General features: G+C 44.6%; 1 protein-coding gene across 1 annotated transcript in view; it reads right to left on the minus strand.

Moving 5' to 3' along the window:
- Nucleotides 1–23,326, minus strand: part of LOC110518696 (R-spondin-2-like) — an 81,319-nt gene that overhangs the window by 11,162 nt on the left and 46,831 nt on the right. Inside the window, exons 4-5 of the mRNA XM_021596144.2 lie at nucleotides 19,250–19,393; nucleotides 18,673–18,861 (exon numbers count right to left, since the gene is read on the minus strand). Coding sequence (XP_021451819.2) covers nucleotides 18,673–18,861; nucleotides 19,250–19,393 — 333 coding nt within the window. The remainder of the gene's footprint in view (nucleotides 1–18,672; nucleotides 18,862–19,249; nucleotides 19,394–23,326) is intronic.

Here is a 23,326-nt window from a genome sequence, read left to right on the forward strand (position 1 = left end):
CTGGCCTGCAACAGCCCCTCTGGTCTACTCCCCCCACCTACCATACACACACACACACACACACACACACCACAACATCCCCCCTTGGCCTGGGGGGCTTGGGGGGATCTAGGAGGAAATTGTCCAGCATGATTCACTGCTTTATACCTAATTTCTCCACCATGTCACTTCATCCCCTTCTCCTCTGGGAAAATGAATGGGAGGGGAGGAAATCCCACCCATGTCTGGACACAGAGCACAACTGTCCCGTGAAGAGGAACTAGGCCCTAACGAAGAGGGAGCCATGCTAAATCAGACGGCTTAGACGCTGAACCTGTGGAAATCGTGGCACAATCCCCGTGCTCTAGCGGATGACAAAGGACTCAAGGATATAACCTTGTTTTTGTGTTTTTATCTTCTTGGATTGTTTGGGTAACTCTGGACGTTTTTCACCCCATCTCCTTGCACTCACAAAGTGAGTGAAAACACTACAAACCATTTTGTAAAAATAGTTAATTTCGACTAGACAAAGCCTAATTTGAGCCTTGAAGTCTCAGTCTGTTTGATGTCCTAGCAGAACTCCTGTTGTGTGTGTGTGTGTTTTCGTTAGAGACCCAGAGCAGTCCGCTCTCAGTAGTCCCTGATCCTCACTAAGGCCTGAGCTCTATCAAAAGCCTGTCACACGCCAGTCGAGCAGACAGCTGAGTGAAGCTGACAGATCTCACAGATCCCGTATGGTCCAGCTATAGGCCGCTGGTGTAGCCTCCTCTCCTCTCCTACCCAGGCACCAGCCGTCTCCCTGTCTGTCAATAATACTCCCAATTACCCCTCCACTCGGTCAAACACAAACAGGGGCTATCCTGACATCTTGACATGTGGAAAACATTTGATGGGTTTGTTCTTTAGCCTCCTTTGATTACAGCGCCATGTCCATTTCGACGTCCGTTTCAGGGTCTCACTGAGAATGAGAGAGAGGGTTGTGTATTTCAGGCAACAACATCCTCCCAGAGAGGTATGACGGTATGATGCTCATCGAGTGATTCCATTCAACGGCAATACCCAGCCTCGAGGCCTATTGGGGTGGGGTTATAATCCCAAAGCCTGCCACCAACGAAGCAAACTAGGTGCACTTTACAGGGGATTTAAAACATCAACGATAGGGCACCTGGGATTGGTCAAACTCCCTTTTGAGTAATTCACATAGAGGTCTGAGAGGTCGGATGAGCCATGGGAGGATCTATGGTTTCTCAGGTTTTCCCTTGTGTATATACACAATCACATTTCAAATCAAATCAAATGTTATTTGTCACATGCGCCGAATACAACAGGTACTACGGTGAAATGCTTACTTACAAGCCCTTAACCAGCGATCCAGTTTTAAGAAAACAAGAGTTAAGAAAATATTTACTAAATAAACTAAAGTTGAAAAAAGTAACTAAATGACATAACAATAACGAGGCTGAAACATTTTGTACAAAATGACACACAAAATAGCACAATTGGTTAGGAGCCTGTAAACGACAGCCATCCCCTCACCTCAGCCGTGTAATAAAACACGTAGTACAGTTACAGACAGCCCAAACGGTTGCCGTCTCCTCAGAGCCCATGGAGCATTGCCTTCGTGTGCTGAGCTGAGTACAACCTTTATGAGCGGGCCTCGACTTAAGTGCTCTGCTTCTCATTCCCTGTATTTGTCTGTGTTCACAAACACCGACGCACACACGCACGTATGCTCGCTCGCACGCGCGCGCGCGCACACACACACACACACACACACACACACACACACACACACACACACACACACACACACACACAGCAGCAGCTGGTAGGCCTGTACTTGTTGCTTTGTTGTGTCTGTGTGTCTGTTCCCTGGGTCCAAGCTCCTGGACATGAGTGGGTCAAAAGCCGCAGCCTCTCTCTGTGAATCATCAGGCTCTAATTAAAAGCTGTGATGTCTCTATGAAGACCAGGCCCGCCAGAGGTGGATGGAGAGGGAGAGGGGGGAAGAGAGAGATTGAGGGGGAGTGAGAGAGTGAGAGAGAGAGAAAGAGGGGAGGGGGGAAGAGAGAGATAGAGGGGGGGAGTGAGAGAGAGAGAGAGAGAGAGAGGGGAGAGAGTGGGAGGGGGAGAGAGAGCTAGAGAGGGGAGTAAGAGAGAGAGAGAGAAAGAGGGGAGAGAGTGGGAGGGGGAGGTAGAGGGGCTTCTGGTGGCTGAGCCGGTGCAACTGTGCACCAGATGTTCCCAGCCGGCCCCCTTCCCTTCTCCTTACAGCCAGCACACTCAAGGGGGCGGACGCGGGCATGCCAATGTTCCCCTAGAAAATGTGCACAACTACCACCACACTAAAATGTTCTCCTGTGTTGTGTGCACTGTACATTATCTGTCATTCCGACTGTCTTTGTCATATACTGCTTGCATGTCTGAAATGTGTGTATGTTTGAGTGTAAGAGAGAGAGAAAGAGAAGACAAGAGTAGAGTAGAGTAGATAAACATAAGCTACACTATGTCCTTTTCTGCTTGAGGTCTGTTTGTCTGATTGTGTCTGTGTACGTCGGCAAGTGTGTGTGTTTGTGTGTGTGTGTTTGCACGTGTGTGTGTACGTGTGTGTGCTAATACGTGTGTGTGTGTTGGTATGCTATGTGTGGTCTGTGTGTGGTGATGGAAGCGTGTGCGGGCCACAGTCAGAGAGCTGGAGGTCTGGCAGATAGAGATGCATCCCGGGCAGGGGTCACACTGGGGGCTTTAGATCCCTCACAGGGGCCATGGAGAAGGTTACTTACATTTGAACACATCCCCTCAATGCGAGTCTGTTGAAGCACCGAAGACTGCCTCCGACCTCATCTCTAGATGCAGAAACCACTGACAAAACATCAACGCCCTAAAACTTCCAATGAACCCTCAGCAGAGAACCTGGCTTTTACAGCCCTAACGATGTCATGGACAACATCACACCGTGACAGTATGTGTCTCCCACTTGTGAAACATGCTGATGGGGACTTGAAACGTTTTCCTTCTGCTCTGCTCCCCCTTCCAGTGTGCTGCCACTTTGTTTGTTTGTGTACGTTCTGTTTTTGATGGGGCTGTCGCTGTTTAGGCATGTGCCGCCTCATTTCCTCCCAGCCAGAACCTCAGACAGGGAGGCTTTCCTGATCCGTGCTATTTCGCTCTATGCACACTGCCATGGACAGACACGCATACTCGCTTACATACACACGGTCCAAAACAGACAAGCAGTCAGGCACCTGGACGGGCTACTCCGTGACACACAAATCATCTGGCTTAAACCCATTCATAGTGCGTTGTTCTGTGGATGTTTCATCATTCAACGTGTCAGATTTCGTCGTAACGCGCCCCCTAAACGTCCTCGCCTCACGTCAGAAAACCAAAGCAATAATTCATATGGTCATCGCCGTTAAAATGAACGAGAGAAATGCCTGGGATTTCCATGCTGTAATGTGACTACATGCGCCTAGCGAGTCCGTTCGGTAAAACGACTAGTTTGTTGGGCCAATGAGTGGGAGAAAAAAAGCCTCCCCCCCCTCGTTCTTCCCGCTTGGAACCGACCAGATGACAATAACGTGGAGTATGGAGCCCCAGTGAGCACTAATGCACCCCCTCCTCCTCCACCCCCCTGGTCTTTGAAAGGCCTCCACATGTTTATGGCTCATGCCTGTGGTATGACGATGGATTCTCCATATAAAAGCCAGCAAGGATCATGGGGTGTTTCAAATATTGCTCTCCGAAGACAGTTGCTGACAAAATGACAGCGGCCATATTTATTTTGGTCAGGGAGCAGGGCACTTTGTGGGGAGTTAATCAGAGACTCCCTCCTCCGAAGCCTCCTTTGAGGAATGCAACCACGGCAGAGAAGGACCGGAGACTACTGGTAATGACTTTCTCCTCCTGTGGAAGATTTAACACCGCGAAAAACGCTCGAGAGGCAGAAAAATAAACCCAAAGTTTGGTCAGGGAACCGTCAGTATAAATCAAGTGTTGATTGGCTGTGCGCTTGGATAATCAATTCCCATCCGGTTAGGAGACGCAAAAAATAATATAATAAGTGCTTATAGGAAAAGGAATGATCTACGGCAGCGACTGGTGGGGACTGAGGATGACTGAAAGCAGAACTTGTGTGTTAATTTGTGAGTGCGACCTCAGCGTTTGGCTATAACTGCCATTGGCCCAGGGCTGCAGGCCAATCCAATGGCAGGTTGATGTCTTTCCTTCTGACCCGTGATCCTCTATCTGAGTCTCAGAAACACGGCAGTAAACACTCTCTAACCTCTCTACCTCGCCATTCCAATATATCTCAAATCTCAAGCTCAGAGGTGAAATTAATATCACACAGCGCTCAACGACGGCCTCATTATCACCGAGAGCTACCTGTTCCCTGAATATCCTGACTCGTCACATCTTAATGAATAACCTTAATGAATAATTTCAGATACATTACATAGTTAATGCATGTCACCAGCTCTGGAGAACAACGGCGAATGGTAGATGTCAGAGGGGGACAGAGCTGCCCCTGTGGCCGCGAGGAGAGGGCGAGGCGGGAAGCGTCAGGGTGCGGCACTTCTGAAGGCCCCACTTAGTGGCTACCGTGTCGGCCGTGCCGTGCGGGCTAATTAAATGAAGATTAGGCCATGGCTCTCGCAGTCGCAACAGGCTGCCGCGTGGGGCGCGCATAATCACTCTGACAGGCCAGCAGCCAATTAGTGCTCTCCATCTGCCCTGGGAAAGCACTTGGCGGCTCACATTTATCTGGCTTTTCCGTGATATTGCCCGGGCCGGAGTTTGCCTGTTAATCATCGGCCCCATTCCGGATTTGCCACGGAATCATCAGGACTCAGGAATCATCATCTACAAATCATCTCCTTTTTGTTTCGCCAGAGCATTCAAGAGGTTTGGTCGAGTGTGGTGGCAGAGGCAAATCACTTGCTGTTCGGTTTGGACGAGGCCTGTCCCGTGAACTTCTCTGGGGAGGAGCAGGAGCGCGCTCCATAAGAGAGGAGTTAGCTCTTCTGTAAAAGTCTGTCAGCCTGTGTTCCGCAAACTGGCGTGATGATGGCAGCAGGAGAGGGAGCGGGGTATGTCTGACAGGCACACAAACATCCAGAAATTTGTTGGGGGATATTGGTTTTCCAAACCAACAAACACGGGCCAGAGTCAGATGTGATCAGCGGATAGCCTTTGCCAGCACCTAAATCTCTTGGCTTTCTGACCGTAAACAGGCAAATTCTGTCTGACACAGTACACATACAAGCTCTAGTGTGTGTGTGTGTGTGTGTGTGTGTGTGTGTGTGTGTGTAAGTAAGAACTTGAATATAAGCATTTCACTGTATGGCTTACACCCGTTGTATTCTGTCATGTGAATCAACTTTGATTTGACACACACACACACACACATCAAGCGAATCCTAGCTTGAGCTTGTTGGTGTCACGGACGGTGTGTGTTACAGACAGGCGGCCGCGCTTCCTCCCAAACGGATTTGGGGCAGTCACACTTCTCAGTGCATCGTTTTACAGGAGGACCAAACCGACCGCCACACATGGTTCCCAGACGGAGACGGCCAGGAGGTCCACAGAGCTGTGTGTTCCCTACAGAACCACACTGCAGAACCACACTGGGGTAGACAAAATCTACAGACCCACACTTAAGGGTTAGACAGAACCTGGTCCACAGCCCTGTGTGTTCACTTCACAACCACACTGGGTTAGACAGAACCTGTGGACACACACTGAGGTGGCTGCTGAGCACAAAGCTGCTGCCTATCATAGCTCTTTAATGGCTGACGAAGACCTCACAGGCCTTGTAGCTTTCATCTAGCCATGTTACTTTATATGGACACTGAAATACTGAAATACTACTAATACTGAAATACTAATACTGTATAACAAGTCGGAACTTTTTTCATAGGCTGAAAAAAGGTACCGTATGCATTGCACAATTGTACAGACACGGAAACAGACACACACACAAGTGGTTTTCCAATGAGAAGCATTTGCAGCCTGGCTAAGGCAAGGCAAGTGCTCGGGGCCTGTTCTGAGACGTTTAGCTAAGTGTATGATTGATGATAGTGCGATGGAGGGCTTGGCCTCAGATGAGCTCTACAGCAGAGAAGGTTTCTCCTCTTTCACACAGGGGAGATCATTAGCCCCCACCACACTGGCCTACTACTTCTGCTCCTCTCCGCTTCCAGCACAGGTACCTAACCCAATGACCATAGACAATCATTATGGGGTCTCTCTTTCACAGGTACCTAACCCAATGACCGTAGACAATCATTATGGGGTCTCTCTTTCACAGGTACCTAACCCAATGACCGTAGACAATCATTATGGGGTCTCTCTTTCTCTAACAGTCTACCTTACACTCTCCAAATCCACGCTGTCGCCATGGTGCCTGGGAGTCTTGGCTCATCTCATGTCTCCGTCTTTCTGTGGCTAGAAATGATCCCACTCTGGGCTGGCTAGTCATTTTTTTTTTGTTGCATATTTACACAGAAAACGCAAACAAGAGTTACCCAAATGTCACGCTTTTCAATGACAACTGGTGACTTCGGAGCCGTCTGTGAATCTGAGAGCGGATTTGCAGAGCAGTAGAAAATTAGCCAATGAGGTTCAATGGTGTGTTTGTGTAAGACCTGACTACTCAGCCTAAATCCAAAAACCAGGGATCACAGAAAGATTAAGTAGGCGTTTTTAGAGCTTAAACATTTTAAGTTGTTTACACAGCATCTAATACTATTAAAATGGAATAACCCATCACTTGGAGGTTAGGAGAAGGGTGGGGGGGGGGGGGGGGCTGTCTGCAATGAATTTAAGCAGAAAGAGGAAGTTACAGTGTAAAAGAGAGAGAGACAGAGAGAGAGACAGAGAGAGAGACAGAGGGAGAGAGACAGAGGGAGAGACAGAGAGAGAGAGAGAGAGAGAGACAGAGAGACAGAGGTAGAGACAGAGAGGTAGAGAGAGAGAGCGAGAGAGAGAGACAGAGAGGTAGAGAGAGATAGAGGGAGAGAGTGGGAGAGAGAGAGGGATATGGAGAGATGTACATGTTATATCTCTGTTTGTAAACCAGAGTCTGATGACAGGATTCATGTTTCTATATTTTTAGGATTGCGGTGAAATCTCCTGAGGGAGAATCCTAATTGCGTCAACACTGAGCAGCTTAAGACTCCAGAGAGAGAGAGAGAGAGGCCCCAAGAGCAGAATTTAGACAGCTGGAGGTGAATAATAAGAACACATACATTGACTATTGCAGTCCCCCCCCCCCCCGACATCATTGCAAGAGCACAATATGTACTGCAGTTGTTTTGACTATGCTGCGCGACGTCTCTTCAGCTTGGCAACAAAAACAATAACAACGGTGGTGGGGTGGACGCTGCGCTGTTTCCACCTAATGCAGATTTAATCTTTAACTAAATACATAATTAGTAATCGTAGCCTGGCAATTGAAACAGGACGCCACAACAAAAACATGGCTGGCCAGAGCGACTATGTCATTACAGTGGGTCGGGAGAAATAGAAATTGAAGTACACTTTCTAATCTTTTGGTCCATACATATTGGTTCGAGATTCCTTCTTCCCCAAATGAAAAATGTAAATGTTCCCATTCACAGAACGATCAAACAAAGAGACACTTATACTCTATACTTTCGGGGGAAAGGTCTGATGTGTATTAGTGTGCAGCACAATATGTCACAGCTTGCCACAAGCTAAGGGAAGAAAGTACTTCAAACAAAACAAATTCTCCATGTACTGAATTAGATTTCTGAACGTTCACCATTATTACATTTTTTGTAATGGATATACAGTGCCTTGCGAAAGTATTCGGCCCCCTTGAACTTTGCGACCTTTTGCCACATTTCAGGCTTCAAACATAAAGATACAAAACTGTATTTTTTTGTGAAGAATCAACAACAAGTGGGACACAATCATGAAGTGGAACGACATTCAGTGCAGCAAACTCTCTCCAGAAGTTCAGTGAGGATCTCTGAATGATCCAATGTTGACCTAAATGACTAATGATGATAAATACAATCCACCTGTGTGTAATCAAGTCTCCGTTTAAATGCACCTGCACTGTGATAGTCTCAGAGGTCCGTTAAAAGCGCAGAGAGCATCATGAAGAACAAGGAACACACCAGGCAGGTCCGAGATACTGTTGTGAAGAAGTTTAAAGCCGGATTTGGATACAAAAAGATTTCCCAAGCTTTAAACATCCCAAGGAGCACTGTGCAAGCGATAATATTGAAATGGAAGGAGTATCAGACCACTGCAAATCTACCAAGACCTGACTGTCCCTCTAAACTTTCAGCTCATACAAGGAGAAGACTGATCAGAGATGCAGCCAAGAGGCCCATGATCACTCTGGATGAACTGCAGAGATCTACAGCTGAGGTGGGAGACTCTGTCCATAGGACAACAATCAGTCGTATATTGCACAAATCTGGCCTTTATGGAAGAGTGGCAAGAAGAAAGCCATTTCTTAAAGATATCCATAAAAAGTGTTGTTTAAAGTTTGCCACAAGCCACCTGGGAGACACACCAAACATGTGGAAGAAGGTGCTCTGGTCAGATGAAACCAAAATTGAACTTTTTGGCAACAATGCAAAACGTTATGTTTGGCGTAAAAGCAACACAGCTGAACACACCATCCCCACTGTAAAACATGGTGGTGGCAGCAACATGGTTTGGGCCTGCTTTTCTTCAGCAGGGACAGGGAAGATGGTTCAAATTGATGGGAAGATGGATGGAGCCAAATACAGGACCATTCTGGAAGAAAACCTGATGGAGTCTGCAAAAGACCTGAGACTGGGACGGAGATTTGTCTTCCAACAAGACAATGATCCAAAACATAAAACAAAATCTACAATGGAATGGTTCAAAAATAAACATATCCAGGTGTTAGAATGGCCAAGTCAAAGTCCAGACCTGAATCCAATCGAGAATCTGTGGAAAGAACTGAAAACTGCTGTTCACAAATGCTCTCCATCCAACCTCACTGAGCTTGAGCTGTTTTGCAAGGAGGAATGGGAAAAAATGTCAGTCTCTCGATGTGCAAAACTGATAGAAACATACCCCAAGCGACTTACAGCTGTAATCGCAGCAAAAGGTGGCGCTACAAAGTATTAACTTAAGGGGGCTGAATAATTTTGCACGCCCAATTTTTCAGTTTTTGATTTATTAAAAAAGTTTGAAATATCCAATAAATGTCGTTCCACTTCATGATTGTGTCCCACTTGTTGTTGATTCTTCACAAAAAAATACAGTTTTATATCTTTATGTTTGAAGCCTGAAATGTGGCAAAAGGTCGCAACGTTCAAGGGGGCCGAATAATTTCGCAAGGCACTGTATATATATATATATATATTTTTTTCCAATTCTTATTGAATTGTTGCTGTGGCTTTCCTAATTGTTATGTATCACTTTGCTTTGTCAACATTGACCTTGTTATCATGCAATTAAATGCATATTGAAGTTGGAGAGAGAGAGAGAGAGAGAGAGAGAGAGAGTGTGTGTCACCGTGTCATTGCAGAGGCCAATGGAACAGCTACTGATAAGGCATGTTTATGGCCCTTTCAGCAGACCACCCTGGGGAGAGAGGAGAGGATGGAAGCAACAGAACAGCAGTCTGAGGGAGGGAAGCGGTAAGGAGAAGAAGACTGGCACCAAACAGCAGTCTGAGGGAGGGAAGCGGTAAGGAGAAGAAGACTGGCACCAAACAGCAGTCTGAGGGAGGGAAGCGGTAAGGAGAAGAAGACTGGCACCAAACAGCAGTCTGAGGGAGGGAAGCGGTACGGAGAAGAAGACTGGCACCAAACAGCAGTCTGAGGGAGGGAAGCGGTGAGGAGAAGAAGACCGGCACCAAACAGCAGTCTGAGGGAGGGAAGCGGTAAGGAGAAGAAGACTGGCACCAAACAGCAGTCTGAGGGAGGGAAGCGGTGAGGAGAAGAAGACTGGCACCAAACAGCAGTCTGAGGGGGGGAAGCGGTAAGGAGAAGAAGACTGGCACCAAACAGCAGTCTGAGGGAGGGAAGCGGTAAGGAGAAGAAGACTGGCACCAAACAGCAGTCTGAGGGAGGGAAGCGGTGAGGAGAAGAAGACTGGCACCAAACAGCAGTCTGAGGGAGGGAAGCGGTGAGGAGAAGAAGACTGGCACCAAACAGCAGTCTGAGGGAGGGAAGCGGTAAGGAGAAGAAGACTGGCACCAAACAGCAGTCTGAGGGAGGGAAGCGGTGAGGAGAAGAAGACTGGCACCAAACAGCAGTCTAAGGGAGGGAAGCGGTAAGGAGAAGAAGACTGGCACCAAACAGCAGTCTGAGGGAGGGAAGCGGTAAGGAGAAGAAGACTGGCACCAAACAGCAGTCTGAGGGAGGGAAGTGGTGAGGAGAAGAAGACTGGCACCAAACAGCAGTCTGAGGGAGGGAAGTGGTAAGGAGAAGAAGACTGGCACCAAACAGCAGTCTGAGGGAGGGAAGCGGTAAGGAGAAGAAGACTGGCACCCAACAGCAGTCTGAGGGAGGGAAGCGGTAAGGAGAAGAAGACTGGCACCAAACAGCAGTCTGAGGGAGGGAAGCGGTAAGGAGAAGAAGACTGGCACCAAACAGCAGTCTGAGGGAGGGAAGTGGTGAGGAGAAGAAGACTGGCACCAAACAGCAGTCTGAGGGAGGGAAGCGGTAAGGAGAAGAAGACTGGCACCAAACAGCAGTCTGAGGGAGGGAAGCGGTAAGGAGAAGAAGACTGGCACCAAACAGCAGTGGTGGAAAAGGTAAAGATAGTCAAAATAAAGGTACCTTAATAGAAAATGACTCAAGTAAAAGTCACCCAGGGAAATACTACTCGAGTAAGTCTAAAAGTATTTGGTTTTAAATATACTTAAGTATCAACAGTAAACGGAATTGCTAAAATATCCTTAAAATATCAAAAGTATAAATAATTTAAAAACTCTTTATAATAAGCAAACCAGACGCCACAATTTTTGTCATTTTTTTTGTGTGAATCCAGGACACTCAAATGAGTATGATATGTTATGTTTGGTATGGTTCCATAAGACACAATGTTACAGGAGGTTGTTACATCTACCCCTGAGTCCAGGTTACAGAGACGCCATGCGAGCGGAGTCAGAATATACCCACTCATATCAACGTGGATAATTGGCTAATATCTGTTTGACATTGATCAATGAGATTACAACCTATGTTAACCCACTCAAAGACAGCCAAAAGTTAGTTGAATTTCCAATATCATATTACTATGATTTCAACCATCTAAAAGCACAACCAAATTCCAATAATAAGAATAATTCACCCAATGTTTATCACAGTGCTTTCAATCATTTTAAAAGCATGGCAAGGTTCAAATAGGAATACAATGTCAGATATTATGTTTATTTATACCACATATTAATGTGTAATCACTGTGCTTCGTCTAATAGCACAACCAAATGACCTGGATTGCAGATTCTGCACAGATTATTACAGTGATTGTGAAGATCTCACAAACCTGCGACAACCGATTCATGCCATCTTGAACATGCACACTTGATGATTACATGTGACGACAAGTGTGGTTACAGTAACCTCAAAATGTGGCCATGGATGTGTAACTACTTTTGAGGTTGAACGTTACATTAGTTTGTAAGATAGCCTTAACTTTAGGCTATTTACTGTAAAAGTAATATTGAATTGTGTTTGGTTGACAATGCAACAAAATATCTACGTTTAAAAGAGCAGTATCTACAGTACTGCTGGAAAAGTTCCATTTGAGCCTTTGGCTTAAACCCATTTTTCAACTTTCATTTTTGGTTGAGTTGGAGACGTGAATCCAACATGTCATTTGTTAACTGTCGTCAAGTTAACAGGCTATTTATTTGACTTCAAAAGTGATATTGAATTGTTTGGTTGTCAACGCAACCAAATATCAACATTTGAAGGAGATGTATCTTCTGTTTGGATAGTTCCATCTGTGCACTGACTTGGTCTGGCTTTAATTCCAGTTGGTCTACAAATGAATAATTGTCATGTTGGATTCACGTCTCTATCTCAAAACAAAACAAAAATCTAAGTTAAAGAATAAGTTATAGGACTAAATCAAATCCAACTTTAAATGTACTTTAATCAAATTAAGTTTGATTTGATTCACTCCTATTCTTTTGGTAAACAAACATACATACTGTACTCAACCAGACACGACACTACAGGTTTCTTCATGGTTCCCAAACCAAAAACAGATTTAATGCGTTGATCAGTTATGTATAGAGCCGTGTCATCGTGGGATGCTCTGCCACCAGAGGTTACTCGTGCAAAATGTAAGTTTAGCTTGAAAAAACAGATTAAAAAGAATATTGTATCACAGCACCTCCTCTTTCTAAAAATCTCATTTAACTGTGCTGGATATAAGAATATGAATATGTGAATAGTGCGTAAATAGTATTTTTTTTGTCTCTTGGTGTCGTGAATATATCAGACACCCTTCAGACGCATCTTCGCATTTCGTTGAGAAATGCTTTGTTTCTTGACGTCTTTGACATTATCTGGGCTTTGACTATCTCTCTCCATGTACATTTTCTTGATGAGGGATTATGTCTCTCAGAAGACACTGAGGAAGAAAGATCCTTGACTTGAGCTGGGCCATGTGCGTCAGAGTTAAGATGGGTGACATGAATCTGTAAATGACTTCCAGTGTTATTTAAGTGCATGGAAATGCAAGCTGGAGGCGATCAGATAAACATTAGCATAAATAATGTATACCTACATACACGTAATATATACATATATATATATATATATATATATATATATATATATATATATATATATATATATACACACATATATATATATATATATACATACATACATACATACATACATACATACATACATACATACATACATACATACATACATACATACATACATACATATAGGTCAGTTAGGATCACCACTTTATTTCAAGAATGTGAAATATCAGAATAATAGCAGAGAGAATGATTTCAGCTTTTATTTCTTTCATCATATACCCGGTGGGTCAGAAGTTTGCATACACTCAATTAGTATTTGCTGGCGTTGCCTTTAAATTGCTTAACTTGGGTCAAACGCTTCGGGTAGCCTTCCACAAGCTTCCCACAATAAGTTGGGTTAATTTTGGCCCATTCCTCCTGACAGAGCTGGATAACTGAGTCAGGTTTGTAGGCCTCTTTGCTCGCACACACTTTTTCAGTTCTGCCCACAAATGTTCTATAGGATTGAGGTCAGGGCTTTGTGATGGCCACTCCAATACCTTGACTTTGTTGTCCTTAAGCCATTTTGCCACAACTTTGGAAGTATGCTTGGGGTCATTGTCCATTTTGAAGACCAAGCTTTAACTTCCTGACTGATGTCTTGAGATGTTGCTTCAATATATCCACGCAATTTTCCTACCTCATGATGCCATCTATTTTGTGAAGTGCACCAGTCCCTCCTGCCGCAAAGCACCCCCACAACAATGTGCTGCCACCCCCGTGCTTCACAGTTGGGATGGTGTTCTTTGGCTTGCAAGACCCCCCCCTTTACCCTCCAAACATAACGATGGTCATTATGGTCAAACGGTTCTATTTTTTTCTCATCAGACCAGAGGACATTTCTCCAAAAAGTACCATCTTTGTCCCGATGTGCAGTTTCAAACCGTAGTCTGGCTTTTTTATGGCGGTTTTGGAACAGTGGCTTCTTCCTTGCTGAGCGGCCTTTCAGGTTATGTCGATATAGGACTCGTTTTACTGTGGCTATAGATACTTTTGTACCCGTTTCTTCCAGCATCTTCACAAGGTCCTTTGCTGTTGTTCTGGGATTGATTTGCACGTTTCACACCAAAGAACGTTCATCTCTAGGAGACAGAACACATCTCCCTCCTGAGCGGTATGATGGCTGCGTGGTCCCATGGTGTTTATACTTGCGTACTATTGTTTGTACAGATGGACGTGATACATTCAGACGTTTGGAAATTGCTCCCAAGGATGAACCAGACTTGTGGAGGTCTACAATGTTTTTTCCGAGGTCTTGGCTGATTTCTTTTGATTTTCCCATGACGTCAAGCAAAGAGGCACTGAGTTTGAAAGTAGGCCTTGAAATATATCCACAGGTACACCTCCTATTGACTCAAATTATGTCAATTAGCCTATCAGAAGCTTCTAAAGTCATGACATCATTTTCTGGAATTTTCCAAGCTGTTTAAAGGCTTAGTGTATGTAAACCTCTGACCCACTGGAATTGTGATACAGTGAATAATAAGTGAAATAATCTGTCTGTAAACAATGTTTGTAAAAATGACATGTGTCATGCACGTAGTAAATGTCCTAACCAACTTGCAAAAACTAGAGTTTGTTGATAAGAAAAAATAGTTTTAATGACTCCAACATAAGTGTATGTAAACTTCTGACTTCAACTGTCGTTGCCAAAAGTTGAGAATGACACAAATATACATTTTCACAAAGTCTGCTGCCTCAATTTGTATGATGGCAATTTGCATATATTCCAGAATGTTATGAAGAGTGATCAGATGAATTGCAATTAATTGCAAAGTCCCCCTTTGCCATGCAAATGAACTGAATCCCCCAAAAACATTTCCACTGCATTTCAGCCCTGCCACAAAAGGACCAGCTGACATCATGTCAGTGATTCTCTCGTTAACACAGGTGTGAGTGTTGACGAGGACAAGGCTGGAGATCACTCAGTAATACTGATTGAGTTTGAATAACAGATTGGAATCTTCAAAAGGAGGGTGGTGCTTCGAATCATTGTTCTTCCTCTGTCAACCATGGTTAACTGCAAGGAAACACGTGCCGTCATCATTGCTTTGCACAAAAAGAGCTTCACAGGCAAGGATATTGCTGCCAGTAAGATTGCACCTAAATCAACCATTTATCGGATCATCAAGAACTTCAAGGAGAGCGGTTCAATTGTTGTGAAGAAGGTTTCAGGGCACCCAAGAAAGTCCATCAAGCTCCAGGACCGTCTCCTAAAGTTGATTCAGTTGCGGGATCGGGGCACCACCAGTACAGAGCTTGCTCAGGAATGGCAGCAGGCAGGTGCGAGTGCATCTGCACGCACAGTGAGGCGAAGACTTTTGGAGGATGGCCTGGTGTCAAGAAGGGCAGCGAAGAAGCCACTTCTCTCCAGGAAAAACATCAGGGACAGACTGATATTCTGCAAAAGGTACAGGGATTGGACTGCTGAGGACTGGGGTAAAGTAATTTTCTCTGATGTATCCCCTTTCCGATTGTTTGGGGCATCTGGAAAAAAAGCTTGTCTGGAGAAGACAAGGTGAGCGCTACCATCAGTCCTGTGTCATCCCAACAGTAAAGCATCTTGAGACCATTCATTTATGGGGTTGCTTGTCAGCCAAGGGAGTGGGCTCACTCACAATTTTGCCTAAGAACACAGCCATGAATAAAGAATGGTACCAGCACATCCTCTGAGAGCAACTTCTCCCAACCATCCAGGAACAGTTTGGTGATGAACAATGCCTTTTCCAGCATGATGGAGCACCTTGCCATAAGGCAAAAATGATAACTAAGTGGCTTGGGTAACAAAACATCTATATTTTGGGTCCATGGCCAGGAAACTCCCCAGACCCTAATCCCATTGAGAACTTGTGGTCAATGCTTAAGAAGTGGGTGGACAAACAAAAACCTACACATTCTGACAAACTCCAAGCATTGATTATGCAAGAATGGCCTGCCATCAGTCAGGATGTGGTCCAGAAGTTAATTGACAGCATGTCAGGGTGGATTGCAGAGGTCTTGAAAAAGAAGCGTCAACATCGGAAATATTGACTCTTTGCATCAACTTCATGTAATTGTCAATAAATGCCTTTGACACTTATGAAATGCTTGTAAATATACTTCAGTATTCCATAGTAACATGTGACAAAAATATCTAAAGACACTGAAGCAGCAAACGTTGTGGAAATTAATATTTGTGTCATTCTCAAAACTTTTGGCCACGACTATATACTGTATATATTTCCTGTCTCATTTGAATCCATAGCAATCTAACCCAATACGTATCCCAAATACTGGTGTTCAGTGGGAAGAAATTATATTTTCTTAACCCAGCCTTTCCTCCGTGTCACTCGGGATTCTACTCTAGTTCACACTCTAACTGATTCTCTTGTTGGTTTGTATTGTTGTAAAGGTATATTTAGAAGAAAAAAAACATACATTGTGGTTATAGCTTGGGAAAAATCCTATTTACATCTTGAGACGTAATTTGTTATATTGCGGAGCAAAGCCATGGTGTATTAGATTGCATTGGAGGGACTTACTGACCAAAGTCCCTTGAATATGTTGCAATTTAAAAGGTCAACTGGGAGGTATTTAATAATGAACCCGGGCGTAATGAGGCCTTTCCATGAACCTCTTGATCTTCATCCACCGGCTTGGACCACTTCCTGGTCACCTGCACACCAAAGGGAAAAACAGACATTCCTCCCATTGGATTACTCTTCACTATCACTTATGTGAAGTGATTATTTTACAATGTCAGTCGGTCTGGAACTGGGACTGGGTCCATGCTGCCTGCCTGAAATGAATCTCTGTGCTGTGTGGAACCCTGAGGATTTCTTGTTCTTTTCTTTCTTGGCATTCCCTTATCCCGCTCGACTTAAATGGCTTCCATTTTAAATAGTATTTATTTAAACAGCTTGACATGGACGAGTCTTTCGTTTCACAGGCTTAGTTTTGGGGGATAGGATTTTTCACTACCACTTGAGCGGCTTGAGGGTCGGGGAGTTAACAGTTTTGTTTAAGTACAAAACTCAACTTTATGATACGAGCCACCTCTGCCATTCTTGTAACCAAAAAGAGCACACAGCAACGACTACAGACAACTTTAACTACACAACTCAATTGAAGACATGGACCATTCCCAGAAACATTGAATGGGGTGAAGACACTAATAGGTGACCGTATCAACCATGAGACAGGAGTGATAAGCAAGGTTGACGTTAGAGGCCCCCATCACTTGGTTTCTACAGGCTAGCAGAAAAATAGCTTTGCTATGCATTCAATTGAGACTTTTCACAATAACTCCCCATCACTGACCTCATACTAGATAATTGATGCCAGTAACACAGGCCCAACAATGGCAGGTTTTAATTAAAGACGACCATAAAATACTTTGGAAAAGGTCAAGCAAGCAGTGCTAAATTAGGGGGAGAGAAATTCCTAAAGAAAAAAACAGAACAGGGGATAGGAACACATAATCACCCCAATGGGCACACATTATTTGAATCAATGTTGTTTATGCATCATTTCAATGTTTCCACGCCAGTTTCACTGGGCACAGTTAATTCAACGTAATTTCAACGTTGGTTCCATGCACATGGCCCAGCTAGAGTCAAAAAACTGCCAAGTGGGACAGTTTCCAAGCCAGAAAGCACTGCCTGCTTCAATATTGCTCAATCATGATTTATTTCAAGTTTATTTACTCTCTCACCACCTCACTAAATGGTACTCGGATTTAACATGCAATACCAAAAATGGAGGAAGATCCTGGAGAGAGTAGGATATTTTCCTGCTTTTTTTGAACAATGTTCTCTTTCATCATTTTCCGGGAGGCTTGAACCCAATCTGCCGTTCTGTCCCTATAACTCCTTTATCTCCTTGTTTTGCCTAAGGAAGCGTATACACAGCACATCCTAATCCGAAATCACATTGACTGGAGTTAGGGACATATTTGAGTGAGGGGCAACTTTTCTGTCATCACCTCGTCAATAAGCACACTTGAACGAGGCCACCGCTCTAAATGGTGTGTTTGGATCATCTGTGAAGAACTGAATACCTTCAGAAAAAATATTTTCCTAGCTGTATTTACACAAAAAATATTTCCAGATCTGACTTCTCATTTAATGGTCAACGTACATGCTGTGCGTACCCGCAAATAACTTTCAAATGGACGGGAGAAAACAGAGAGTGCCATTGAGGAAACCTGCAGTTCATACTTTGAAGAATTCCACTGAAAAGAGAGAGAGAAATATACCCAGAAAAACCTGGTGAGCTGGCTTGAATGGGGCGGCCATGGAAAAATACTGATATTTCGTGCATGAAAACGCCACTGTGCACCTAAAAACCAAAAGGTTAAAAAAAAGGCAGAACGTGGTGGGTTTGTGTTTGAGGGACACACAGGGTTAATGTGGGCTAGAGCAGCAGACATACCTGGTGGGACTCTGAGACCAGAGAGGGGAAATGGTTTCTCCCAAGAGGGAGTTCTGGCCCCTTACCCTAGATACAAGTCTCTAAAACACAGGTGTCAAACTCATTCCACGGAGGGTCGAGTGTCTGCAGGTTTTCGCTCCTCCCGTGTACTTGATTGATGAATTAAGGTCACTAATTAGTAAAGAACTCCCCATACCTGGTTATCTAGGCCTTAAATGAAAGGGAAAAAAGAAAATCCCTGCAGACACTAGGCCCTCCACGGAATGAGTTTGACACCGCTGCTCTAAAGCACTATGATCCTTGAGGAGAGGCTAGACTTGCACATGACAGACACACCACAGACCAAAAACACCCTAAAGATAGAGATGGATGACACAGACGCGAACACACACACACGCACGCACGCACGCACACACACACACACACACACACACACACACATTATCCATCTACCCACCCAAACAGCTGTCTGCCCATATGGCGTTATGTCTTACCTCTCCTGCAGTGCCTAATGGCCATTTTGCATCTCTTGGACTCGGCGATAGTGGGGCAGGGTATAGTGTCCTTGGGCGGCTTCTTCACGATGTGCCGCGTCCGGGTTTCCAGACCCCACTTGAAGCCGCAGGTTTTGTTTCTCCTGGTGCAGGACCCCCACTCGCTCCACTGGCCCACCTCGCAGCCTTCTGCGTGGGGAGAGACATGAGTCACTAAAGGGTAGCGCCAGGGAGACTCGATGGAGGGTCCAAATCAAGGTTCCCTACAGTACATAGTGAAAAGACTAGGAAGGCCATTACCTCCTGGTGTGTGGTCCTTTCCATCCTTCTACTGTTTCATTCAAAAACATATACTAGAGGTTACAAGGTAAAAGACTGTTGGGTAAAACCATAAGTTCTAGGAGATCCTGCCTCAATGTGATCCACATTGTCGACTTTCCACATTTCAACAGAGTATGAATTACTCCAAAAAGACACCCTATTCCCTATATAGTGCACTACTTTGGACCCGAGCCCAGTAGTGCACTACATAGGGAATACGGAGACACACACATGTCTTTGCTGTTTCCCGTCTTACCTCCACACTCCATGGTGTCCTCCAGGGGCGCAAAGCCCTCGGGGCACTTCTCGGAGCAGCGCCCTTTGTGCAGGTAAAACTCTGCCTTGCACTTGGTGCAGAAGTCTTTACTGAAGCAGGACTCACAGTTATCTATCCTGCACCCTGTGGGGAGGGAAGAGGAGAAGAGATGAGGCGACGCGGGGAGAGGAGGGGAAGTGAAGAGAGGAGAGAAGAGGTCTCGGCAAGGCCAGGACTAGGCAGCGGTACAGTACAGTATACACTCATACCATCTGGAGTTGATAGAAGACTAAGGGGGTTTGGGGAAGGAGATGGAGTTCTTGAAAGGATTACTGCCCCCCTCCAAAAGAAAGCCTCTGTGTTGATGTCCTGTGAATCATATAATCATATATCTCCAGGGCTGTGCTGTATTTCAGCACACTCGGTTTTCAGTGTGAGCGGGTGAAGAGTGCGAACTGTGAAATAACAACAGCAAAGTTAGTGAAACATTACCTCACTGTGACCCCTTTCAACACAGGCAGGAAAACAGATCACTAGCCTGACATCCGACAGTCTGGAGACAACACAGAGGTCTGGGCCTGGTTCTCTTGTCCTAGCCATGAATGGGTTTGAGGGAATCCATTTTGTTTTGGTGGGTGGATTCTATTTCGTTTTGGTTTTAAATATGTTTTTAAAGCAAGTTAGTGTTACCCATGCTTCCAATGTATGTTTGATATGGCTTATTCTAAGCTTAGTGTTATCAGACATTGCGTCATTGGTGGGGGTAAGAATTAACTTTTGGTGATTAGGAAGATGGCATACAGCTGCGATAGAATCCTCGGTTTTGTGTTAGTTTGGGTTGGGGAACAAAAAGATTGCCAGCCCCTGCCAAACGAACTAACCAACACTGATGTCTTTGGTGAGAAACACAACGCCACACTTATCGTCCCACGCCCCACCCTGCCGGGCTGAAACGCAGCACTGTGCGGTGAGTCATCAAGCCTTTTACTCTGCAATTAGCACGTTCAGGAAGGGGCCCAAATTACACGAGCCGCACCGACGGGGCGACGCACTGGGCTGCATGATTAAAAGGAAGCCCTCACCCGAGCTGTCTAATTTATGACACTCCTCAGAATCCCTAAGTCGTCTGATTGGTTGGCTAACCCCAATCTATATCAGAGGAGGCCGGTGGGAGGACCTATAGGAGGATGGGCTTATTGTCATGGCTGGAATGGAATAAATGGAATGTATCAAGCATATCAAACTTATAGAAACCACATGTTTGACTCTGTTCCACTAATTCCATTTCAGCCATGACAATGAGCCCATCCTCCTCCTCCCACCAGCCTCCACTGACCTATAGGCTAGCGAACTAGCAGCAGTCATCTCTATCACTCGCTCTACTAGACTTTCTCAGGTATGGTGGTGACATCTGGTCTTCTCTGTGTCTCCCGGAGAGTCACCATGTGTGCATGTGAGTGTGTGATTGTGTGTCGAAGTAATTATCCACATGTAACAGATATAGAGTACAAAGCCCAAAACTCTTATCTAGGACCCTATTGCGGGCCCGGAGAAGGTTCTCACAATCACGCCCCTTAATTACACCATCTCCAGCTAACCATCGGGCCTCCTCTGCATTCCTCCGCAACGACAGAGGTCCCTCCCCTTTTCACTTTGAACCCCTAAGTATGGCCTCTACCCACTCACTCTGACTCTCACGCTTTTCCAACCCTGACCAGCCTAAACAAACCCGCCGCAAACACACACATAAGTACACAAGTACGCACATATACACACGTCACGTTATGTACACACACAAACATACACACGTATACACACACATAATTGAAACACACAACCATACACACACACGCACATAATTATATATACACACACACACACACATCAGAGTTGGTTGGGGACACACCCATCGCGCTGTCGCCCCTGTTGCCTACCTTCTGAAAAGATGACAGGAGGACAAGATGTTCGAATACCAGCCTCCACACCGTTCTTGATTCTTTACCTAGATACAGCTGGTTCTCTGGCTGGTCATTGGCATAATGCTTGATTATCACCCTCATCAAAGTTTAATGGATGATGTTCCTGACGCGATATGTATAGGCCTGGTGTAGGCCTATCTTGAGTTTCAATGTTTTTTTTTATATATATATACACACACAGTTGAAGTTGGAAGTTTACATACTCCTTTATCAAATACATTTAAAGTCCGTTTTTTACAATTCCCAACATTTAATCAGAGTAAAAATTCCCTTTATTTTTAAGAATTTGAAATGTCAGAATAATCGTAGAGAAAATTATTTATTTCAGCTTTTATTTCTTTCATCACATTCCCAGTGGGTCAGAGGTTTACATACACTCAATTAGTACTTGGTAGCATTGCCATTAAATTGTTTAACTTGGGTCAAACGTTTAGGGTAGCCTTCCACAAGCTTCCCACAAAAAGTTGGGTGAAATTTTGGTTTGTAGGCCTCCTTACTCGCACACGTTTTTTCAGTTCTGCCCACAAATTTTCTATAGGATTGAGGTCAGGGCTTTGTGATGGCCACTCCAATACCGACTTTGTTGTCCTTAAGCCATTTTGCCACAACTTTGGAAGTATGCTTGGGGTCATTGTCCATTTGGAAGACCCATTTGCGCGCAAGCTTCAACTTCCTGACTGATGTCTTAAGATGTTGCTTCAATATATCCACATAATTTTCCTCACTCATAATGCCATCTATTTTGTGAAGTGCACCAGTCCCTCCTGCAGCAAAGCACCCCCACAACATGATGCTGCCACCCCCATGCTTCATGGTTGGGATGGTGTTCTTCGGCTTGCAAGCCTCCCCCTTTATCCTCCAAACATAACAATGATCATTATGGCCAAACAGTTCTATTTTTGTTTCATCAGACCAGAGGACATTTCTTCAAAAAGTACCATCTTTGTCCCCATGTGCAAACCATAGTCTGGCTTTCTTATGGCAGTTTTGGAGCAGTGGCGTCTTCCTTGCTGAGCAGCTTTTCAGGTTATGTCGATATAGGACTCGTTTTACTGTGGATATAGATACCTTTGTGCCTGTTTCCTCCAGCATTTTCACAAGGTCCTTTGCTGTTGTTCTGGGATTGATTGCACTTTTCGCACCAAAGTACATTCATCTCTAGGAGACAGAATGCGTCTCCTTCCTGAGCGGTATGAGGGCTCGTGGTCCCATGGTGTTAATACTTGCGTACTATTGTTTGTACAGATGGTCGTGGTACCGTCAGGCGTTTGGAAATTGCTCCCAAGGATGAACCAGACTTGTGGAGGTCTACAATTTTTTTTCTGAGGTCTTGGCTGACTTCTTTGGATTTCCCCATGATGTCAAGCAATGAGGTACTGAGTTTGAAGGTAGGCCTTGAAATATAGCCATAGGTACACCTCCAATTGTCAATTAGCCTATCAGAAGCTTCTAAAGCTATGACATAATTTTCTGGAATTTTCCAAGCTGTTTAAAGGCACAGTCAACTTAGTGTATGTAAACTGCTGACCCACTGGAATTGTGATACAGTGAATTATAAGTGAAATAATCTGTCTGTAAACAATAGTTGGGAAAAATTACTTGTGTTATGCACAAAGGAGATGTCCTAACCAACTTGCCAAAACTATAGTTTTGTTAGCAAGAAATTTGTGGAGTGGTTGAAAAAAAGAGTTTTAATGACTCCAACCTAAGTGTATGTAAACTTCAACTGACTTCAACTGTATATATACACATACGTGTGTGTATGTATCCATGCATGTATGTATATATTTTTTTTACCTTTTATTTAACTAGGAACAGTGGGTTAACTGCCTGTTCAGGGGCAGAACGACAGATTTGTACCTTGTCAGCTCGGGGATTTGAACTTGCAACCTTTCAGTTACTAGTCCAACGCTCTAACCACTAGGCTACCCTGCCGCCACATATATGTACTGTATGTATACATAATATATTTGTCATGCGAATGCTGTATATAAAAGTACCATGTCTGTAGTATGTAATATGTCAAATGTATGTACGTGAAGAGAAAAAAATGGGGGAAAAAGTTACAAAAAAAATATGTTTCATATTTGGGACATGA

Source organism: Oncorhynchus mykiss, chromosome 3, assembly GCF_013265735.2.
Source record: "Oncorhynchus mykiss isolate Arlee chromosome 3, USDA_OmykA_1.1, whole genome shotgun sequence".
Taxonomy (NCBI): Eukaryota; Metazoa; Chordata; class Actinopteri; order Salmoniformes; family Salmonidae; genus Oncorhynchus; species Oncorhynchus mykiss.